The following is a 23074-nucleotide window of genomic DNA, read 5'->3' as shown; positions in this document are numbered from 1 at the left end:
GGCAATCATCCTCTCCCTTGTATGTGGGATGCCGCCACAGCATGGCACGATGAGCAGTGCATGGGTCTGGACCCAGGATCTGAACCTGCAAACCCTGGGCTGCCGGAGCAGAGCATGTGAACTTAACCACTACACGACCAGGCCGGCCCCAACCTCTTTATTTTTTTAAATTTCCTTTTCCTCTCACTTTCAGTCCATGAGGATTATAGGAATTAGGGACACTCAGGTTTGGAGTCATTTTTCCACTGGTTTATCAACAAGTTGGGTAAGCCATGGAAACTTTCTTTTCAAGAGAGATTTTACTTTTATTTTTAAAAGCATTACCAGGGAGAAGTAAAAACCATTTCATGATATTCCAGGGGAGAAAGGGCCTAGAATTCGTCAGGATTCTTTCCCATTCTCCTACAAACTTAATGGTTGCACACTCTAATCATCTTCCCCAAGTCTGGTCAGACTCTAGAACAGCCCATTTGGACTTGGTCACATAGGAGAGATGTGACCTCAGGCACGTCACTGCATCTCCTGGTTCCTCAGCCTTTGTGTGTGTAACCCCTGGGTACTCCAAGCACATGTACCCCAATCTGCCCAGCGAGTCAGTTTCGCAGAATATTGGTGGGTACCATTTTCTGCCCCCCATCCCCTCCCTGCCTCCCCTGCAGTGCTGGGCAAGCTTGCTCAGACTTGGTGCTTTAACAAGTTTAGATGAAGAAAGAACATCAGTCAGTCAGTGAGTACAGTGAACAAGTGTATAACTGCCCAGAAGCAGGCTCCTCTCTCAAGCCACGCTGTTGGCACCTGTGTCCTGGAGCCCAGACCCAGGCGAGCTTCATCACTTCACTCTCAGAGAAGCCTCGGCCCTGACAGCTGCTGTCTGCTGAGCTGGCTCACGTGTCTGAAATCTCACCCATCTCACTTCCTTCCTTTCCCTCTTTCCTCCCTCCCCCTTTCCATCTTTCTTTCTGTCAGACATCACTTCCAGCTTCTTCTCAACCTTTTTTTCCCCACTAATTCACAGCCTCCTTTCCCATGCCACTTCCCATGTGGCAGCCAAGGGTTGATTTAGTGTCTCATGACACCTGTGAGAGCAGGAATGTTGGACAGTGTGTCCCAAACTGTGGTCTATCAAATATAAGCCCTCCAAAATGTTCTATGCAAAAAGGGCCTGGGATTAAATAACTTTAGGAAATGCTATTTATGCCTCTGCTCATGGTGAACCCCACTGTCAATTCCTATGACAGAGAACCTGTTGAAACTGTTTATTTTCAAGCTTCTCAAACTTTTTGCTAAGGAACCCTCTTTCTGAGTAACAGCCACTGACATGCAATAGAAGTAGTGTTTGTGGAACACAGCGTGGGAAACATTGAACTTGATGCTCTCTGAGGTTGGTTCCAGATCTGGAGCTCTAGTTTATACATTAGCTGACGGTTCCCTTGAAAGGCACATGGACCTGGCCTGGCAGCAATGAGGTGCTGGACAAGTAACTTTCAGTAGAGAAGGGTGGGCGTATTAGGGTTCTTCAGAGATACAGAACTCATAGAATGTGTGTATATGTATGTGTGTGTGTACAGAGAGAGACAGAGAGATTTAAGGAATTGGCTCACAAGACTCTGGATGCTGTCGAGTCCAAAATCTGCAGGGCAGTCTGGCAGGCTGGAGACCCAGGGAAGAGCTGGTGTTGCAGTTCAGGTCCGAAGGCAGTCTGCTGTCAGAATTCTCTCCTCCTTGGGACATCAGTCTTTTTTCTATTAAGACCTTCAACTGAATGGATGAGGCCAACTAGATATGAAGAGTAATCTGCTTTATTGAAAGTCTACTGATTTAAATGTTAATCTTGCCTTAAAAGTACCTTCACAGGAACATCTAGAGTAATTTTTGACCAAATATCTGGATACCGTTGCCCAGCCAAGTTGACACAAAAGATTAAGTTGCCATGTGGGGGGAAGTTATGTGGTGACAAATCCTGACGGCTGTGAGCCACTAGGGCGCTGCACCTTGAGAGGAAGAGTGGGCTTTCATAAACTGTGCCCAATTTGTCTTTTCGCTGTGGCCCTGGCTATAGCGGTGATGTTTCAGAAGTGTTGGCCAGTAGATGGTACTCACTAAAACATGTTCCGAGGTTGAAAAGTAGGACACAGAGGACTGGGAAAGTTAATGCTGTGGCACAGAAGTGATCTGCCATGTGCTTCTCCTGCCTGTAACTGAGAGGAAATCTTTACGATCTGTCAGATGGGCTAGGAAAGCAGTGTAAACAGGGTGAACCATGAGCTCATGTCTCTATGATAAATGAAGGTATTACCCTAGGCTCTGTAGGTGAGAATTGACGTGACACTTTTAATTAAGATAACTGCAGGAGAATGGAAAGGACCCCACAGTAAGTGACTTTAATGAACTTATGATGACCTTCTTCACCACCCCCCGCCCCAGAGAAAATGAGGTTCAGCCACTAATTGGTGTAATTAGCACTGACAGTGAAAGGATTCCCCCTCTCTCTCCTTTTTCAGCTCCGGAGCACCTAGGCTCTTTGTTCATGCAGCCTGGCTGCCCCTTCTCTCCTTAGGAAATGAGAGGTGCTTTGGGGTCTTCTTCCCAACCCCCTTTTCAGCTAGAAGGAGTCAACAGTTAGTTTCTGGCTCTTTAAAATCCCTTGTTAGAATTGGTTTGATCTGTTTTAAAGACATTCTTTATGGCAAGCTTGAATTTATAATTGCTAAATGGCTCTTGTCTCTTTAAAAGAAGGCAGACCAAAACAGAGCAGAAGTGTACGATAGTGTGTGTTGCTATGGAAATAATTGAATGAAAATTTTGTTTCCGACTACACCTATTAATCAGAAAGAAGGGAGGAGAATGAAGTAGGACTAAAGAGGAGACAAAGGCTTAAATGTAAGTAACCATAATTGAGGGAAAATAGTCACCCGAAGAGTTTCTCCAAGGAGGCTGACCCCACTGACAGAAAGGGCTTCGTTCTCTTTTTGCCATTTCCCTGTGAGGCAGGAGAACCTGGGGGATCAGAAGCTCTGGGAAACCTCTGATTTGAGCTTCCTGTGCAGGGCGAGAAGACACTTTGTGAATCATGGAGAAACCAACTGCTGGCCCTGGGGATGGTGCCCTAAGGGGCTTTTGATGCCAGATTGGTTTAAAGTTCAAAAGCCAAAAACAAGCTTCTTTGAGAAGTTCCAGCTCCAGTAGGTTTCAGAGTGCATTATTTAAACGGTGTTCTATTGAAATTTGAGGACATGATCCTTTTTGTATTTTTGAGAAACAATTGACTCTGAAGTGTTTTATTTCTTCAAATTTTATTCTATATATCCCCTTAAATATAGTAATGGCTAGTATTTTTGTTTCCTTAATAGTGAGTGCTGCTTTTTAATGAAAAGTATAATTTAACTTGAGTCTGTGTCTGGAGGAAGCATAACTGATGGGTCAGCAAATCATAATTTAGAGAGCTCTTTCTGTCTTACCCTCGTTGCAAAGCTTGGCTGCCCAGTATAGTCACCCAGGGAGCTTGGAAAAGTCCCAGTGTCCAGACCAATTAAAACAGAATCTCATGGGTGGGGCTCAGGCATCAGTATTTTGTGTGTGTGTGTGTGAGGAAGATTGGCCCTAACCTAACGTCTGTGCCAATCTTCCTCTGTTTCATGTGGGATGCTGCCACAGGTGGCTTGATGAGTAGTGTTAGGTCAGCGCCTGGGATCCAAACCTGTGAACTCCAGGCCGCCGAAGCAGAGCTTGTGTACTTAAGCACTATGCAACCAGGCCAGCCCCAGGGCATCAGTATTTTTTAAAACTCCTCAGAGGATTTCAGTGCACAGGGTTGGGAGCCACTGATCTAAGCGGAAATAAACTCTGAAGGCTGCTGGACCTACTATGCGGCAGAACACGTTATAAAAAACCTCCTCTCTGCCCAGCACCCCCTCCCTGTCCTCCTAGTGCTCTGCTGTAGGAAAGGGCCTAGGGTCCTTTCTGCCTTCCTTCTAGTGGCACGCAGATAAATGTTTACCAATCCACTCTCTGCAATAAAAAAGCTCTGATTTATAGCATCTGCTGGTTTCCAGATTCTGTAGATACTCCCAGCATGGTCAATTTCTCCCTACCAATGTGCTACCACTGAACATGGAGTTGGGAGGAGAGATGCACAGAGAGCTCTCCTGGGCCAGTGGAAGCCACCTCCAGACCCCAGTGCCACCTCCTTACCTTCAGATTTGCTCACCCGCTCCTCTGTGCCCACCTCCAGATACCCCAGTCTCCCTTAGGTGGCAGTAGGGGTTTTGAGCCACCTAGATAAAGACTTTCCTGCTTGTATGATAAGCTGGCTAATATGGTGTTCTGCACAGGTAACATAACACCTCCTCCCACTCAAAGAGTACAGATAACCTTTGGAAAACACTAAGGCAATGTGCCTAAAGCTGGGGATATTTGGGCAATTGGCCTCCTGGGTTATACTTTAACCTGTGACCTGAGTTGTCATTGATATAGCTCCAAGTGCCTGAGCTGACATATGAGGTTTCTGAGCCTGCAGAGTTGAGGGCCGGGCTCTGAATCAGGATAAATTCACCAAGTTAACAGGGGAGCTCCTGGGAGGCAGCCTGCCAGCCTTCTCGGGTTGACTGACTTCCACCTCAATGCAGGCTACATGCCCCTACTTCTCTTCCCACCTCGTTACAAAGCACTTTGACATGACTTTTCTCATTGAATCACTTCAACACACTTAGGAAGGCCAAGCAGGTGTTATCTTCCATGTGTAGGTGAAGAATTCTGCTGAAGCTCAGAGAGGTTAAGTGGAGTAACTCACCCAAGTTTGAACAGCTTGCCCAAGCTAGTAAGTGGTGGAGTCAGAACTTGAACCCAGAGGTTCTGACCCCAAATTAATGCTCTCCTGACGCACAGCTTTGGTCTGTTGGCCATCCCCACCTCTGCATGGGCCAGTCAACTCAGGTAGAGGAGGAAGTGAGATGAAGTGTGGCATTTGCTGCCTTCCCGTCTTGTGAACTAATTCTTTGCCAGTCCTGCTTTGGAAAGCATGCTTCCTGAAATGAATGTGATCTAACAAAGAACGTGTTCCAGCTTGGTAAATATTAAGTTGAGGGTGAAATATGAATGGATTGTGTAATATGAATGGCTGATGAACTGTGATTCCAGAAACAGAATCTGGAGCAACCTCTGTTGAGAACGAGTCAAATCCAGAAGTCACTTGGGACTCTAAGAAGTGGCTCCAGAAACATGGCTTGAAAGCCCAGAGGCTGTCATTTTATGATGTCCTTGCTGACTGCGCCTTCCGCCACGCTGACGGAGTTGTTGATATAAAAGCCAAACCGGAGAACGAGTCCGTGCAGACTAGTGCGGTAAGTGAAGTGAACCCCTGCGCAGGGCTCTGGCCTTCCTTTGGTGCCTTGGGGGGTAAGGCTTCCCTCAGACCAGAGCCCAGGGCAGGCCCAGGTGTGAAAGGCAGCATGCAGGGAAACCATCTTTGGTTTCCATGAAGAAGGATGCCCCTCTGCTTCCCACCTTACACTTCTCTGAGTGGTACTTTTGGGCGTGGAGATCAAGTCTGGGAATGGTTTCTGGATATAAGCAAATTAAACAATAATTATACATAAGCCAGGAGCTGGGCTTGTAGAAATTCAAGGCATTATGAGTCTCAGAATTATTCAACATTATGTCAAAAGAGAAGCCCTTTGTTCCCTCATATTGAATAGAAGAGAAATTTCTGGTGACTATGCCTGAAGCAGGCATTTCTGTGGTCCTCTTGCATTGTCATGATCTTAAAGATACGTTATTCTGGTGACTACCAGCCAGCATTTAGTGGATTCCCAGTAAACATAAAATCAGATTCTCTAAGGGGGTGTAGCACTGGAAGGGTGCACATTGAAAACTTTTGAAACCTGTAGTTCCGTTGTGTCAATGGGTCTGAAAGGAGTACAGCTTCTCAAAGCGCCCAACTCTGGCTCATGATGGAAGAGTAATGAGCTATGGCAGGGGCTCCTGAGCTTTAGCATGCGTGAGTCAGTGAGTCTGAGGTGGGGCCCAAGAATTTGCACTTATAACGATCTCCAGATGATGCAGAAGCTGCTGGTCCAGAGGCCACACTGAGAAAAACACCGAGGTGCAGAACAGGCCCCGGAAGACTGTCAAAAGTTTAGAATTATGGAAAGACTAAAAAGTGTCACAATGTGAAACAAAAAGTAGGGATAAAATGAATATTCTGATTTTGTAAAACTGAAGGGAAGCTCTTTCAGAAGATAGTAAAGGCCCAGATACACAGTGAGAAGCGAAGGCTACAATGCAAGCAACAGAGCAGATGTGCCGGGAATGGCCCAACAAAGCCTGCTAGGAGAGGCGATGTCATTCACTGTCACTTTACGTACTGGCTAAGGCTCTGGTTCAATGTCAGGATCATCACTGAGACGTCTGTCACTCCTACAGAGGGGAAAGCCCAGTCTCTTTGACGCCTCCTCTCGGGCCATCTGGCCACTGGGCTCCACACGTCCCCCAGGAAGGGTCTTTCCTTTGGGGCTACATTAGCCATGCGATGTTGTGTTTTTGCCCTCTTACTCTTGGGTGTTTACAATGAACTGCAAGGAGGAAAATATAAAAATTGAATTAGAAACAGAATTGATGCAAGACTTGTTTCCTGGCTTATGTACTGGGATGTGGAGTAATTGCTGAGTGCAGAGAAATCGCATTTGTGGGCTCCTCCCCCAGCACAGTTTTCTGATTTTGTAGGCATTATTCAGTAATGTTATTAGTTCAGGAAATCATACGTAACTAAGTTTTCATTCTTCAAATATATGAAGCCCTGGACATTTACAAATATTAATCCCTGTTCATTTGAACATAGTTCACTGCAAGCTCCTGTCCGCGTGGAGTGCGCAGGTCTATTTTTGACGCTGATTTTCTCCTTGTTCTTTCTTGACAATTTTAAATGAAATTTTACAGGGACGGTTTGAAAAATTTGGCTTGTAAATGGAGACTTTTACTTCAAATTTCTTGTGCTAACAAGTAATAACATAGTAAAAGTTGAGAAGTATACAGTACAGCTATCCTCTCTCACAAATGTTGATGAAAAAGGGACAATTTTATTTTTAGTATTTGGGGCTACATATCCGAAACTGGATTCACACCTGAAATTGTGATGTGTGTAAGGTAGGGAGACACTGAGGCTATGAAATAAGTTGATTATTTGGGGTTCCCCCAGACTCCCACTGGCAGGACCCCCTAAACTTAACCGTAAAAACCAGTTTGTAGGTACAGATCCAGGGAACTCGTTTGTACTGAGAGATAAGTGAACGACAAGGCCTTGCTATGTAGCATTTCTAAGATGCCTGTGGAGGAGGAGACACAAATGCATTTCAAATTAGGGAATTTTGGGCAAAGCCTAGTAACTTGATGTTTTGGGGCGCCCCTGAAATCACATGGCATTCATGGTTGCTTATGCTGCTCATGCACAAGCCAGCCATTGGTGTTCAGCAACCCACTCTAGTCCCACCACTTATTCCTCTGACAGATATTTATTGAGTCTTCACTGTGTACAGGCAGTGTGGTGCAGTGGGAAGTGCACTGGCTTTGGAGCGAGAAGGCCTGGGTGTAAATGCTACTTCCACCAGTTACTAATTATGAGATGTTGAGCAAATAATTTAACCTCTTTGAGTCTCACTCTCCATTTCTGTAAAATGGGTGGTGTAAAGTCCAAATTATAAAACGCATGTCTGAGCACACTTAGGAGATGCCCAATAGATGTTACTTGCTTTCTTTACTTTATGACAAACATTATCTAAGTCAGAAATGAGCATTTATGGAATGCCTATATGCTTTACGTACACGGTGAATATTTATGCTCTCATTTTGCACATGAGAAAATGAAGTCATAGGGCCTCTGAGAGGTTAGGCAGCTCACCTGCCATCTCATGGTGAGTGGAGGAAGGATTGGGACTCAGACCTGCTGGGCTCTCACACTGTGCTTTTCCCATCCTGACACTCTGCTGCCTGACACCTGTATTTGTGTAACTTACCATCTGGTGTGTCTCTATTTGGGAGTGCGTAAGGCACAGATGGGAAACGCCGTATGATGGGATTGAGAGTAGGGAGGACTCTCTTGTGTGACATCGCCAGGAGTGTGGCAAGGATCAGAGAGAGGACGCTTTCTCCTTCCTTCATTGCACTGCAGTGGAGATGTGGTTCCCCTCTGCCTGCTTTGGAGGACTGATCTCCTCATGCCCTCCAAGCCTCCAAGCAGATCAGTCACCACTGGACCTCTGAATTCTCATCCCTGTGTGGCTCTGACATTCCTTGTCTGAGCATCCTCCATTCTTCCCTGACTCCTAAAATCCCTCCACCATGACCTCTGGAAATAGAAGTCATCAACAAACCCCCTATAGCCTCCAGTGCTCTGAAATATTCCCGTCACCTGCGTTTCTGGATTCTCTCTCTTGAAGACCCTTGTTTCTGCCACGTTGTCCTGTGGGCCAGGAGGCAGGTGGGGTCCCCCTAGCTCCTCTTTGCTGCTCCTTGGTCATTCTCCCTCCCTCTTCGTATGTCATCAGAATGTACCACCTGCTACACCTCCTGTAGGTGTCACCTACTGAGGCTTAGGTCATCTCCACCAATCTTTGAAGATTATAGCTTCTGGCTTGTTCTCACTGGCTCCAACTGTTTCAATTCTTAGTGATGTCAATCCCATGTGGATGACCCTTCCCATACCCTAACCTTTCATTTCTCTGACTTCCTCTCCTTTAATGACTTCCTCCTCCACTCCATCTCTATCACTTCTGCCATAGGCATACTCTTTTTTTGTTTGTTTATGCTTTTTTAGTGATGAAGATTGGCCAAGAGCTAGCATCTGTTGCCAATATTCCTGGTTTTTTTTCTCCCCAAAGCCCCATTGCATAGTTGTATATTCTAGTTTTAGGTCCTTCTAGTTCTTCTATGTGGGACGCCGCCTCAGCATGGTTTGATGAGTGGTGCTAGGTCCGCGCCCAGAATCTGAACTGGCAAAACCCTAGGCCATCAACACGGAGCGTGCAAACTTAACCACTACACCACTGGGCCTGCCTCATAGGTATACTCTTGATCTTTTCATTACAAATAACTGTGTAATCATAACCCACATAATCAGTTCCAGAGGTCCCACTCTGACCACTTTTTTTTAGGTCATTTCCTCTACTGCCTTAATTCCACCGATCTTTCAACCCCATTGGGATATACGATTTGTTGTTTCCACCACCTTTTCTCGGTCTTCTCTATCCCTTTGTCCCTCTCATACATCCTCAACTACTTTCCCCCTCTCTTAGACTATTGCACTCATCTGGCAAAACCTCAACGCTGGGTAAATCCAACTTTCTGCCTTTTCTGCCTTGCAACTGTGTGTTTGATCACAGTAGAGGAGAAAAACACACAGCCACGATGCCTGTTTTCGCTTTAAATTTATAACCTGTATCAGGTGGATGTTTTGTGTTGCCCAGCAATCCTACTGTGCTTTTCTGATCTACTCAGACTCTCATTCTCCAAGGTGTCTACCTTGTCCTTTGTCCTCAAACTTCAAATACCTTCTCCTCCATGCTCACTCTCCTCAGGTGGCTTTGCTTCCCAGTTCGTTGCACAGTGAAGTGAATGTCCATGAACATCTGCTTGCACGTATACAAATCCCCCAGCATCTGCGCCTGTGTGTCCCTTATTTCTTCTAGGATGGCCACATTGTTCTCGCTTATGTCTGAAGGCAACCCCTCTGTGTGTGCACGGATCTCTATCTCCTCATTCACTCATTTCTCGTCCTTTCTGTTCTATACATCAATATTGCCCTCATTTCTAGATCTTTCCCATCAGCATACAAACATGGTGTTATTATTTCTCCCATCTTAGAAATACTGTATTTTGACCCCCGTATTCACATCTGGCTCTTCCTCATTTGCCTCATTCCTCTGCTCGTCCTTAGAATTCAACTCCTCAAGAGTTTTATTCACTCCCTTTCTCCCCCTTCACAGTTCTCTCATGCTCTCTTGAATGCACTCCAACCAGGCAAAGGCCCTCTCTCCATCAAAACTCACTCTTTCCGGTGATGCCTGAATTGTTAAATCTGGGTCAATTCTCAGTCTCTTTCTTACTTGACTTATTATCGACATTTTATATAGATGGTTACTTCCTTGAAATTCTTTTGCTTACAGAAAATGCTCTGTCTTGTTTTTTCTCCTACCTCACTGCTGTTCTTTCTCAGTCTTCTTTGTTACTCCTTCCCATGTCCCCAACCTCTAAATGCAGAAGGGCCTCAAGGCACAGTCCTCGGATGTCTTCTCTATCTGCGCCCATTCTCTAGGTGATCTCGTCCAGTCCCTTGGCTTGTGATACTGTGGGCACACTGGAGACTTCCAAATTTAAATCTCTAGCCTTGAGTCCTTTGCTGATGCCCACCTGAAAAGTTGCCACGTTACTAGACTGTCTAATAGGGGTCTTGAACCTAACATATTAGTCACTAAATCCAGATTTTCTTCTTCAAGATTGCCCTCCCGTAGTCATCCTATCAATTTATTGCAATTCCATCTTTTTTAGTTCCCTGGGCTGAAAACTTTAGAGTCATTCCTGGTTCCTCTCTTTTCTCTCATACCTACATCTGACCTCTCCTTAAATCCTGTCAGTTCCAACTGCATAATATATCTATAATTCAGAATCTGACCACTTCTTACCATTTCTGCCAGTACCCTTTGTTCATGCCTAACTGACCTCTTGACTCCCTGCTTCTTCCTTTGATCATCTACAGTCTATTCTCAACAGAGTAACCAGAGTCATCTTTTAAAATGATATAGTTTTTGAAATCAAACTTTAAAACTGTAAATAAAACTTAAAACTATAAATTGTGTCACTTCTCATGTGAAGGCCCTTGCATGGTTCCTTTTTCACTTGGAGGAAAAGCCAGAGTCATTTCTATCGGCCAGCACGCTTTACAGAATCTGCTTCCTGGCGCTCCTCTTCATGTTCTGCAGTTCCTCTCCCTCTTTTCCTTGGTTACTGTATTTCGGCTACACCGGCCTTTCTAAAATTCTACAAACATGCTAGTCAAACTCTTGCCCCAAGGCTCTTGCACTTGCTGTGTCCTCTGCGTCCTCAAACATCCCTCAGGCCTCCATATGGCCACACTCTTTGTTCCTGCATGTCTTTGCTGATATTTCACCTTCTCTTTGAGGCTTTGCCTGTTTGGTTTTAACTTGTCCCCGTCCTGACCCCTCTCTCAGCACTCTTTATTCTCCTTCCTTGCTTTACTTTTCTGCATAGCATTTGTCATGATCTGACCTGCTGTATAATTATTTGTTTATTACCTGGCTCTTCCCCTGTACTGTGAGCCCCGTGGAGGTGGGAATTTTGGTTTTGTTTATGGATTGTATTCCTGATGCCTAAGAGAGTGCTTGGCATAGAGTAGTGCTTGATAAATTTGTAAAATGGTTGGATGAGTAATAGACATTGACAGACCTTATGAAAGCTCTTTGTGGGAAGCCCTTGTCCTTGGGCCAGTTCTGTATGTCCCAGTAGGGGGCACTAGATGTGGAATGGGGTTCTTGGCTGCTTCACTGGGGCTACTCCACTGCAGTAACAATGGAAAGATGTTTTGTGTGAGTCTCAGGTCCCACCTCCCCTAGATATTCTCCCTGACTCTCTAGTCCACTGTGAGCTCTTTCTTCTCTGCCAGAACTTGCCCAGTTGTTACTATCTCAACTCAGCACCGGGTAGTGGGTGTCCAGGTCTCTGCATTGCTAACTTCCTATGTTTGTATGTGTGTGTGTCTGTGTCTGAGTGTGAGTACAATGTCTGCCTGCTGGAAACATTGCTTCTCTGGGGCACAGATGGGATTGCACGTCTTCCTGACATCGTTCGTGACATTTAGCACAGCGTTTCATTTGGAGCAGGCCCAGTACATGTTTGGTTGAACCAGCAGTTGAGTGATTTTATGGTGAGAATGAGTGCTAAGAGCTGTATAAATAAGGCAGAGATGGAGGTGCCATCTGGAGACTTTTGTTCCTTGAATGGTTTCTGAGTGGCTTCTGTCCTTTGTCCTTTCCTTAGGAGACCAACAAGAAGACAATCCATGCAAAATACTGCAGCAGGTTTGTCCATGCTCCCTGGAAGGACGGGAGTTTGGTCCACGTCTGCATTACCAAGGAGAAGTGCACATGGTACAGTGAGAGAGTTCATGCAGTCCTGGCCTGCATCCAGAGGAGGTTGGTGTATTTACAGGAGGGTATGCGTGGTCTAGTCTCTTGAAATTCAAATCTACTTGATCTCTTGGTCAAGCTCAACCAGGAAATGGTCAATAAACATTGTTAAGTCAAGGCTGCCACCTGTTGGTTTGCTGGTGGCCTTATTTACAAAGGAGGATGTTTAGATTTGGATTGCAAGCTGCCTTGATGCCAGCGCAGACTCTTAAAAACAGCAAACAAAGACGTAGTTATCATGTTGGTTGTACATCACTGTAGGAGGCTAAGGAATGCCATTTTTTGTGGGCCACAGGTATGTTGCACACTGTATTACACCTGTCCTCTGTACTCTTGAATATTACATTTCAAGGCAACTGTTACAATGTTGTAAAACATTTAAATACAATGGAATTATATATATATATATATATACACACACACACACACACACGTATATATTTATGTACGTATGTATATTTTAGAAATCAGTTAAAAATAACTTCATGTGATCCCTCTCAACCCTGCTTGTTCTTAAAACCTTGTAATGCTCACAAGACTGGTGTACTAATACTGCGACATCGATGTCAGTCCCAAGGGGCTAATCTACCTTAATGCTTTCATCTCCTGGATGCCAGGGACAGCTTTAGACCGAGAAAACCAAGTCCATTTGGCTACATGGGCTCTGAGGGCAGATAGAGCTGGATTCTAATCCCAGCTCTGCCACTTGTTTGTGACCCCAGGCAAGTTAGTTAATGTCTTTGTACTTTGGTTTCCCTGTTTATAAAATGGGAATAATAATGCCATTTATAAATGAGTTCTCTGGATTAGATTAGATGCTAAATATAATAAGTTTAGGCTGGTACCCAGCCTGCAGAAGCCACTTGAAAATGAGAGCTCCTCCATCTATGTTTTCTTTTCTAAAACCGCAAACTCCAGACGCTTGTCTCCTCCCATATTAACTCTCCAGAGCCCCCGCTTCTCAAAACCAAGCTGGTGATGGGTTACTCAGAAAAAGTAATACTTGTGTCTGGGGTCTTCTCTGCTTATAGTTTTGGGGTTGACTTTTGGGGATAGTAGTTTGTATTTCAGATGTGGGAAAAAGGATGCTGCTTAAAAGACACCCCACCTGGAAGCTGCCAGTTCTGTTTATCCGTCTCTTCTCACCAGGTTTCAGGGGTTGTAGGAGAGTTTTCTCTCCTTTTCTGTTTTCCAGAACACTTTGTGGAGAATTGGTATCATGTCTCCCTGAAATGTTTGTGGAATTCACCATTGAAGCCATCTGGACCTGGAGTTTTTCTTTGTGGGAAGGTTTCTAACTATGTATTCAATTTCTTTAAATGCACAAAGATAGAGCTGGTGTTGGTCATGTATGTCATCTTTATTTTCTAATCAGTCTGGCTATGGGTTATCCATTTTATTGATCTTTTCAAAGAACCAGCTTTGGGTCTCATTGGGTTTTTTTTCTCTGTATGCTTTTCTCCTTTCTGTGTCATTGATTTCTACTCTTTATTATTTCCTTCTTTCTCCTTACTTTGGGTTTAAGTTTCTGAAGATGGATGCTTACATCACTGATTTGAGAACTTTCTTTCTAATATAAGCATTTAATTTTATAAATTTTCCTCTGAGTGCTGCTTCAGCTGCCTATCACAAATTTTGATATGTTGTATTTCATTTCATTCACTTCAAAATGTTTTCTAATTTCGTTTGTGATTTCTTCTTTGACCAGAGGAAATGTTTAGAAATGTGTTGTTTGCTTCCCAAGTATTTGTGGATTTTCCTGATAGCTTTTAATTTCACTGTGGACAGAGAAGCACTGTATGATTTCAATTCTCACAAACTTATTGAGACCTATTTTGTGGCCCCCAATATGGAGAAAAAACCACATTCTGCTTTTGTTGGGTGGAGTGTACTATAAATATCTCAGCTCAACTTGGTTGATAGTGTTGTTGAAGTCTTCCATGTTATTACTGATTTTTGGTTTAGTTGTTCTGTAAATTATTGAGAGAAAAGTGTCAAAATCGCCAACAATAGTTGTGGATTTTTCTAATTCTCTTTTAAGTTCTATCCGTTTTCTCTTCATGTATTTTGAAGTTCTATTAGGTGCATGTACATTTAGGATTGTTCTGTCCTTTGATGAATCGACTCCTTTATTATTAGGAAATGTCCCTTTTTTTAAATCTCTGGTAATATTCTTTGTTCTGAAATCTACTTTTTCTGATACCAATATAACCACTCCAGCTTGCTTTTGATTATTATCTGCATGGTTTACCTTTTCTCTATCATTTTAACTTCACCTGTCTGTGTCTTACATTAAAATAGGTTTCTTGTAGACAGACATATAGGTATTATTTTTTTAAAATTCAATCTGATAATCTCTGCCTTTTAATTGGAGTGTTAAGGTCATTTACATTTAACGTGATTATTGATTTGGTTGGATTTAAACCTAAGACATTGCTATTTGTTTTCTATTTGTTGCACCTGTTGTTTGTTCTACTTTTATTCCTTTTGCTGAATATTTTTTATGATTCCATTTTCTCTCCACTATTGGCTTATAAATTCTAACTCTTTGTTTTGTTTTGTTGTGTGTGTGACTGCTCTAGTATTTACAATATACATCTTTAACTTACCACAGTCCACCTTCAAATAACATTATGTTATTTCATGAGTATCATAAAAGTCTTACAACTTCCATGCTTCCTTCTGTCTTTTCTTTTTGTTGTTGTTGTTTCTTTCTTGTTGTTTTTAATTTTTATTTTTTATTGCAGTAACATTGGATTATAACATTATATAGCTTTCAGATGTACATCATAATATATTTCGAATTCTGTGTAAATTGCATTATGTTCACTACCCAAAAACTAATTATAATCCATCACCACACGTGTGCCCAATACCCTCTTTTGCCTTCCCCTCTCCCCCTTCCCTTATGGTCCTTCTGTCTTTTCTATTGTTGTCCTACACTTAATTTCCACATATGCTTTAAACCCACAGTACATATCAATTGTCTTGTAAATAGATTTAAAATGAGAATAAACGTATTTTGTATTTATCCACATATTTGATATTTCTGTTGCTCTTTCCTCTTTTGTATAGATCCTAGGGCAGGTCTGTTGGTGATGAATTATCTCAGCTGTTTTAGTCTGAAAAACTCTTTAATTTACTTTTATTTTGGGGAGATATTTTTGCTAACTATAGAATTCTAGGTTTATCATTTTATCTTTCAGTATTTTAAAAATCTTTCTCCATGTCTTTTGCCTTGCATGATTTATGATGAGAAGTCTCCTGTCATACTTATGTTGTCTCTGGCTGCTTTTTAAGATTTTTCTCTCTGTCACTGGATTTCAGCAATTATATTATGATGTGCCTTAGTTTATGTTTGTAAATTTTGCTTCTGTTTGGTTTCTTTGAGCTTCTTGTATCTATGGGTGTACTGTTTTCATAAAAATTGAGAACATTTGGCCATATTTCTTCAAGTACTTTTTGTCTCCCCCTTTCCTCTTCTTCTTAGTCTCTAATTACACATATGTTAGACTTCTTGATACTGCTCTATGGGTTGCTTATTCTCTGTTATTTTTTCAGGCTTTTTTCTCTCTGTGTTTTATTTTTATTTTTTTCCTATTGCTATGTCTTTCTTAAAGTTCCCTGATGTTTTCTTCTGCTAGGGTCTAATTTACTGTTAATATCATGCAGTGTATTTTTCATTTTGGTTATTGCATATCTCTAGAAGTTCCCACTGGGTCTTTTTTTATATCTTGCATTTCTCTCCTCATTCTGTTCATACTTTATCTTTTTGAACATACGGATTATGTTTATAATAGCTGTGTAACATCCTTTTCTGCTAATTCTATTGTCTGTGTCATTTTTGGGTCTGTTTCTGTTGATTTATTTCTCTTCCGGTTATGGATGATATTTTCATGCTTCTTTGTGTGTCTGGTAATTTTTTATAGGATGCTAGACATTTTGAATTTTACCTTGTTGGGTGCTGGATTTTGTTGTATTTTTTTTACATGTGTTCTATGATGCAGTTGTTACTTGTAATCGCTTTGTCCCTCTGGGGCTTGCTTTTAAGTTATGTTAGCTTTGGTCCAGGGCAGCCTTTAGTCCAGGGCTAATTTGGTTCTAATACTAAGGCAATACTCTTATTGGACTCTACTTGATGCTCCATGTACTAAAGAGGCTTTCCTACTCTGGCTGGTTAGAAAATGAACTGTTTCCAGCCCTATGTTAAGCTCTGAGGGGTGGAGCTACCTACTCTTTTTTGGTGATTCATTCCCTGGCTTCAGTAGTTGCTTCACACACATGCTCTGATCATTACTTTGCCAAAATCTCCAGGGCACTCTTCTGGAGATCTCTAGAGTGCATTCTCTCTCTCTGTCTCCATCCTTCCTCACCCTCTCTCTCTCCTTTTATGCAGTAATCTCTTCTTCAGTATTTTGCCCTACAAATTCTACTTGCCTAGGCCTTGCTGAACTCTGAACTCAGTTTCAAGTATTCTTCCATCTGCCCTGCCCCCTCCTCCAGGCTTTGCCTGCAGCTGTGAACTTCATTTACATCCTATGATGGGAGCCTGAGCTTTGACCACGAAGCAGTCCTGCTCATACAACCACCTGGCATTTACTTATTGTAGGGATCTGGGGTTGCTTGATACTGTCCATAAGCTTCATTGAAGCTTCAGGAATGTGCTGGCTTTACCAGCTTGACTGCAGTCAGCAGACTTAGAAGAACAAATGGTCTGAAGTCATAGCTGAGGCTTCAAACTATCAGATGACTGGAGGTAATTTACCTTTGACTTTGGAACCCAGTATTGGATTTAGTTTTATGTCCTATTGATTTTGTAGTTTGGTTTCACTTGGATTGATGACAGATAGCAGAGGGAGGGAGTGGTGATGAGAAAGCCAGCCCAAATGTAGGATTTTCCACAGAAAACCCTAAAAGTGAGTAATCCACTTTTAAGTGTATTGTTTAAGTGTATAAACAATATAGCACAGCTCTGGCCTCTGTAGATGTATCATTAAGTTCTTAGGGAGGTGCTCATTGCTGTGGGCTCTAACCATGCATTTTTAACCTTGTTCCTGCCTAGAATTAAATGGCTACAGGAGAGGAGTCAAATGCTCTTTGGAAAATTGCATAATGATTGCGTGTACATTCTCGTTGATACATCTCACTCAATGAAGGGAAAACTGGACTTGGTGAAGGACAAGATCATCCAGTTTATACAGGTTAGATGGGGCTGTCAGGTTCATGCATTTGGGGGCCTGTGTATCATGAATGCATCTCCACCAGTCATCACCTACAGTTGTTATGAGAGGTGCGCAAGTAAGATGTGCACTCAAGATTCTGTAGGAAAGCCACTTCAGGAAAGAGCTCCCTATTGCAGGTTAGAGAATTATCAGTTCTCCTTTGCAAACAGACCCTTCCTTTGGTGGATCCTTTCTGTAACGCATGGGTTGCTAAGGGAGTTTCTGTGTCCATTGCTTCAAGTTTTCTCAATCCTGAAATCTGTGATGTGCACATACTTCCATCATTTTCCATATACCCTTCAGCTCAGCATTTTTATTTTAATTACCAATGTTCTTCAGGGATACTGTGTGCACTGGCCCCAGAATTGATGGATGGGAGGAGTGTAAGCTGATGGTTAGGAGCTTCCTGTTCTTACTCTGCCTGTGCTGCCTCTGAGTTGTGTGACCTGGAGCAGATTGCCTATGGTTCCTGACTCCTAGTTTCCACACCTATAATGGGGACCATAGTAGTGCTACTAGTTGGTGGTATTGATGTATTAACCACAGGAAATAGTTGTGGGGGATGTTGACAAATACGAAATATGGTTTTTAATTTGATAAATCTCTGCTGGAGAAATATGGGCTGATGGAAGACAAGTGAATAGACACATAACTGAATAATAGCTTTACCAAAAGACCATGACCAAAACAATGACTCCATTTTGAATTTCATTTTTTTAAGCAGATTGCAATAATGTGCATATTTGGTATACTATTAACATTAGCATTAAAGACAACATTTAATATTACATAATGTATGTAAACATATGTATGTGATGTATATAATATATATTCATACATATGTACATTTGTAAAAGTTTAGTATCCAAACTGTGTATAAGTTTTATTTAAATGCTTTTTGTACTAGAAAAGATTTTCTCTATTGAATGTAACTTTTAGCTTCTAAAACGGAAAATAGCTATCATAGTGATTAAAATTTATGAAACCATGACCTGTCCTAACCTTTTCTTACATTTGAGTGGTTTTATGGTTAAATAATAATTGTCTCTTACAGGAACAGCTGAAATATAAAAGGAAATTCAATTTTGTGCAGTTTGATGCTCAAGCAATTGCTTGGAGGGAAAAACTTGTTGAAATTGATGAAGATAATTTGAAAAGGGCTCAGTCCTGGGTTAGAGACATTAAGGTAAGGCTACGTCTGGGAGAAGAAGCCTGGCATGATCACCTGTTGGGTTTATTCATAGGATAGAAATGCTTGAGAAAGTTCTTTGAGCCCCAAGGATGGCAGTGGCTTCACGTAGACACTAATTTTGTTTACAAAGGTCACATTAATCCAATCTTGTTAGTCAATATCTTAATATTTAGCTAAGCTTCTCTTCACAGCATTTCATTTCCAGATCTGCCCTTGGCTCGTGTCTCAACCCCTTTATGAAAACAAATTTCAAAATGCAATTTTTTTTGTACTCAAACAGATTTGTTCCCTCTGAAACTTAATTATTGTTTTAAGTGATATATTGTAGCCATTTTTAACAGTGGACTTTGTTCAAAAGTAATGAACTTGTGGAAACATACAGTCCAACATGAGTGGTCAAGACGGAGAGCAGGGAGAGAGGAGAGCAGGATGCAGCAGGAGGTGCAATAATTTCTTCAGGCCTGCACTTTACTTGGAGAACTTTAAAGCTATTGTTTTTGGCATTTACACAGACTACTGGGGAGAGTTTTCCTTTCCTTAAATTTTCTCTTGTCTTGAACTTATCTTAATTTTAAAAGGATTTTTTTTCCCCAAGAACCGTATAGCATTCCAGATATTTGAGATACACTAAAATTGTGACTAAGGGCTCTTTTTAAAAGTCAAACATAGATCATAAATATCTTTAAAATAGTTCAGTGCCTGAGTTTAGAGTCAAGATTTGACGGGAAGCCACAAATGGACATTCGTGGGGCTCCCTGATTATTAACAAAGCAGGGCCTGTGCCATCATTGGGATGTGCTGGAGTTCCCTTGGGATTTGCTTTTAAAAATTGGGAAGAGGAGGACATATGTTCTATAAGAAATAATAATGCCTGTAAAATTTTGTCCTAACTGGCCACTTTAGCCTGGGAAAGCGTATTAAATTCATACCCAACTTGGTAAATTTCCAGGATTAACCAAGGAAATTACTTGGGACATACCTTCTCTCCTTTTACAGAGCATCTATAATAGGAAATATCTTGTTAATTCAGAGTCCACTAATTTAGGGTTTGTGATAACAAGATATCACATATGTAATCTCATTGGATAAAAACATTAATGGGTTCTGCTTTATATAAGAATCACTAATGAATAGAACCAGCCATCTAAATGGCTAAAAAATATAACTCAGATCATTCTTTGTATAGTATGATTCTGCTCTCTTCAAAAGTCTTAATTGAAGCTCCCTTACTTGCTTGTTGAAGGTGCAAAATTCATTTTCAAGTCCAGATTCCTCTATAGTTCTTTTGGTGGGCTTGGTCCAGGAATCAACCCAGTACCTTCAGCACACCTCTCAGGCTCTGAGCCACCATGTGCTGGTGTCACAGAGCAGGAGTTCCCCAAACAGGCATCGCCAGTCCTAAGGTCAGAGAAGCACAGCTTGAGGCAGTGCCTGCCCAGGAGGGTAGTGGGAGGTGGGGTCTGGCCCAAGGCTGCTGTGGGTGCAGGTGTGAAACAGGCACCAACTCCTGGCCAGCGTTCCCATGGCGCTCAGTGTGGCTTTCTCCCAGCTTTTCCACCACCTTTTCCGCATACCCTGAACAGTGGGCTTGTCAACAAAGGACTGTTGAGATAGGGCTCAGAGGGAGGTTGTTCTTCTGTTTACATTTCTGCTGCCCAAATGCTGCAGGAGTTGTTTTTTTTAACTTTTTAACTTGAAATCGTTTTAGATTTACATAAGAGTTGGAGAAATAGTACAGAGAATTCCCATATACCCCTCACCCAGCTTCCCCTTGTGTTAAGATCTGACACAACCATAGTACAAATATCAAAACTAAGAAAAGCACATTGATATTATTGGCTATATTACAGACCTCATTCAGAGTTCATTAGTTTTTCCACTAAAGTCCCTGTTACGTTCCAAGGTTCAACCAAGATTCAGTCCACCTTGCACTTAGTTGCAGGGTCTCCTTAGTCTCCTCTGATCTGTGACAGCTCTCGGTCTTTCCTTGTCTTTCTTGACCTTGATACTTTTGAAGAGTACTGATCAGATGTTTTGTAGAATGTCCTTCAATTTGGTTTTGTCTGATGGTTTCTCATGACTGGATTTGGGTTATGGATTTTGGGAAGAATACCTCAGAGGTGGTGTGTCCTTCTTAGTGCATCATATCATATCAAGTACATATCAGGTACACAATGTTGATCTGCCTTAATACTGGTGATGTTAACTGATCACTTGCTTAAGGTAGCATCTGCCAAGTTTGTTGTGTATAGTTATGCATCACTTACTTAATCATGGGGATATGTTCTGAGAAGTGTGTCATTAGGCAATTTCATCATTGTGTGAACCTCATAGAGTATACTTACACAAACCTAGATAGTGTAGCCTCCTACACATCTAGGCTATATGTACTAATCTTATGGGACTACTATCATATATGTGGTCCATTGTTGACTGAAACATAGTTATGTGGCACATGACTGGATAGTTCTGCGGATTTTGACAAATGCGTAGTCATGTGTGTAAACCACAGTATCAAAGAGAGTAGTTACATCACCCTTAAAATATCCTCAAGAGTCCCTTTGTAGTTAACTCCTCCCCTCCCTTGGCATCCACTGCTCTCTCTTTCTGTCCCTATAGTTTTTTATCATTTATAGAATGTCATATAAATGGAATCATATCATAGGTAGCCTTTTGGTTCTAGCTTCTTTCATTTATCAAAATATATTCAAATTCATCCAAGTTATTTCATGAATCAAGAGTTTGTTCCTTTTTATTGATGCTCAGTATTCCATTCTATGGATGTAAAACTGTTTACCCATTCCCTGTTGAAGAACATCTGTGTCATTTCCCATTTGGGGCATTTATGAATAAAACTATGAACATTTGCAAACAGCTTTTTGTGTGAATATATGTCAAGAACTTTGAAGGATCTGAGATTTTACCTTACTTGCAAACTAACATGAATGTTAGCAGAAGACCCAAAACTCCTGGGTCAGAAACAAAGGACTTAGTATTCACAGCAATAGCAGTAGCCAGAGTATCCGCATCTTCTGGTACCAATTCTTTGAACTCCAATTCCCACAGGGTGATGTGAAGAGGGACAGGTGACACTTGCAGACAAGGTAGGTTGTGCTAAAGGAAAGGGATCCTGAACACAGAGGAACTGAATTTTCTATAATGGACTGTAAACATGCTTGTCCTTTGTTCTAGAATTAGATATTGTCTTTATAGTGGATAATAAGCATACCTGCCTTTTTCTTTGAAGGAAGACATTATCTCTATCTTCTAAGGCTGTTTGCTATATAAACATCCTTGATAAGATAGACCAGAGGTTCTTGAGATAGGAATATAGAATATTGATTTGAGGCATTTCCTCTTTTCTAATGTAGGATTTTAATACCATAAATTCCTTCTCAGCACTGCATTAGCTTCATTTCACATATTTTCATGTTGTGTTTAATTTTCATTCAATTCTATGTAATTTTTTATTTTCTTTGTGATTTCTTTTTTGAACCATGAGTTATTTAAAGCCCATTCTTTAACTTCCAAGTGCTTGGAGATTTTCATGTTATCTTTCTGTTATCAATTTCTATTTTGATTCCACTATAGTTAGAGGACATACTCTGTATGATTTCAATTCTTTTGAATTTGTTAAGGGTTGTTTTATAACTCAAGATATGGTCTATTTATACGAATTTTCAATGTTTGAAAAGAATATGTATTCTGTTGTTAGAATGTTCTCTAAATGTTAATTAGATGTGGCTAGTCAAAGGTATTATTCAGTTACTTTATATCCTTGTGGTTTATGAATGCTATCAACTGTTACAACTATTGAAGTCCCCTATCATAACTGTTGAGTTGTCCATTATTTCTTTCAGCTCTGTTAGATTTTGCTTCATGTATTTTGAAGCTCTTTTGTTTGGTGCATACCCATTTAGGGTTGTTACCTTCTTGTTGGATTGATCTTTTTATCATCATGTTCAGTCCCTTGTAATTTCCTTTGCTTTAAAATCTGCTTTATATAATATTAATATAGTTACTCATAATTTTTCAAAATTAATGTTTATGTAATGTATCTTTTCTGTCTTTTTACTTTCAACCCACCTATGTTGTTATATTTGATGTGTTCCTTTTAGACTACATAGAGTTAGGCCATATTCTTGTTCACTCTCCAATCTCTGTCATGTTATTGCCATACTTAGGCCATTTACATATAAAGTAATTATTGATATTTAAGGCTTACGCCTCCTATTTTGTTGTTTTCTGTGTTTTTCCTCTATTTCTCCTTTCTCTTATTTTTCTTGCCTTCCTATGGATTAATTGAAGAGTTTTTAGTATTCTATTCTGATTCACTTTTAATGTTTTTGAGTGCATTGCCTCATATGGTTTTCTTCATGGTTGTTCTAGGTATTTTCTTATACATATATGTAGCTTATCACAGCCCACTGATATTGATGGTTTACCACTACAAGTTAAATGTACAAACC

The 23074-nt window shown here is 41.3% G+C and overlaps 1 protein-coding gene across 7 annotated transcripts in view; it reads left to right on the top strand.

Moving 5' to 3' along the window:
- Nucleotides 1-23074, top strand: part of VWA3B (von Willebrand factor A domain containing 3B) — a 189442-nt gene that overhangs the window by 65094 nt on the left and 101274 nt on the right. For all 7 annotated transcript variants that reach the window (XM_046660379.1, XM_046660380.1, XM_046660378.1 and 4 more), the window contains exons 9-12: nucleotides 5137-5339; nucleotides 12043-12197; nucleotides 17254-17392; nucleotides 18468-18599. In XM_046660379.1, coding sequence (XP_046516335.1) covers nucleotides 5137-5339; nucleotides 12043-12197; nucleotides 17254-17392; nucleotides 18468-18599 — 629 coding nt within the window. The remainder of the gene's footprint in view (nucleotides 1-5136; nucleotides 5340-12042; nucleotides 12198-17253; nucleotides 17393-18467; nucleotides 18600-23074) is intronic.

This window comes from Equus quagga, chromosome 5, assembly GCF_021613505.1.
Source record: "Equus quagga isolate Etosha38 chromosome 5, UCLA_HA_Equagga_1.0, whole genome shotgun sequence".
Classification (NCBI taxonomy): Eukaryota; Metazoa; Chordata; class Mammalia; order Perissodactyla; family Equidae; genus Equus; species Equus quagga.
Note: the sequence above shows the minus strand (reverse complement) of the source record. Positions and strands in the feature narration are given on the sequence as shown.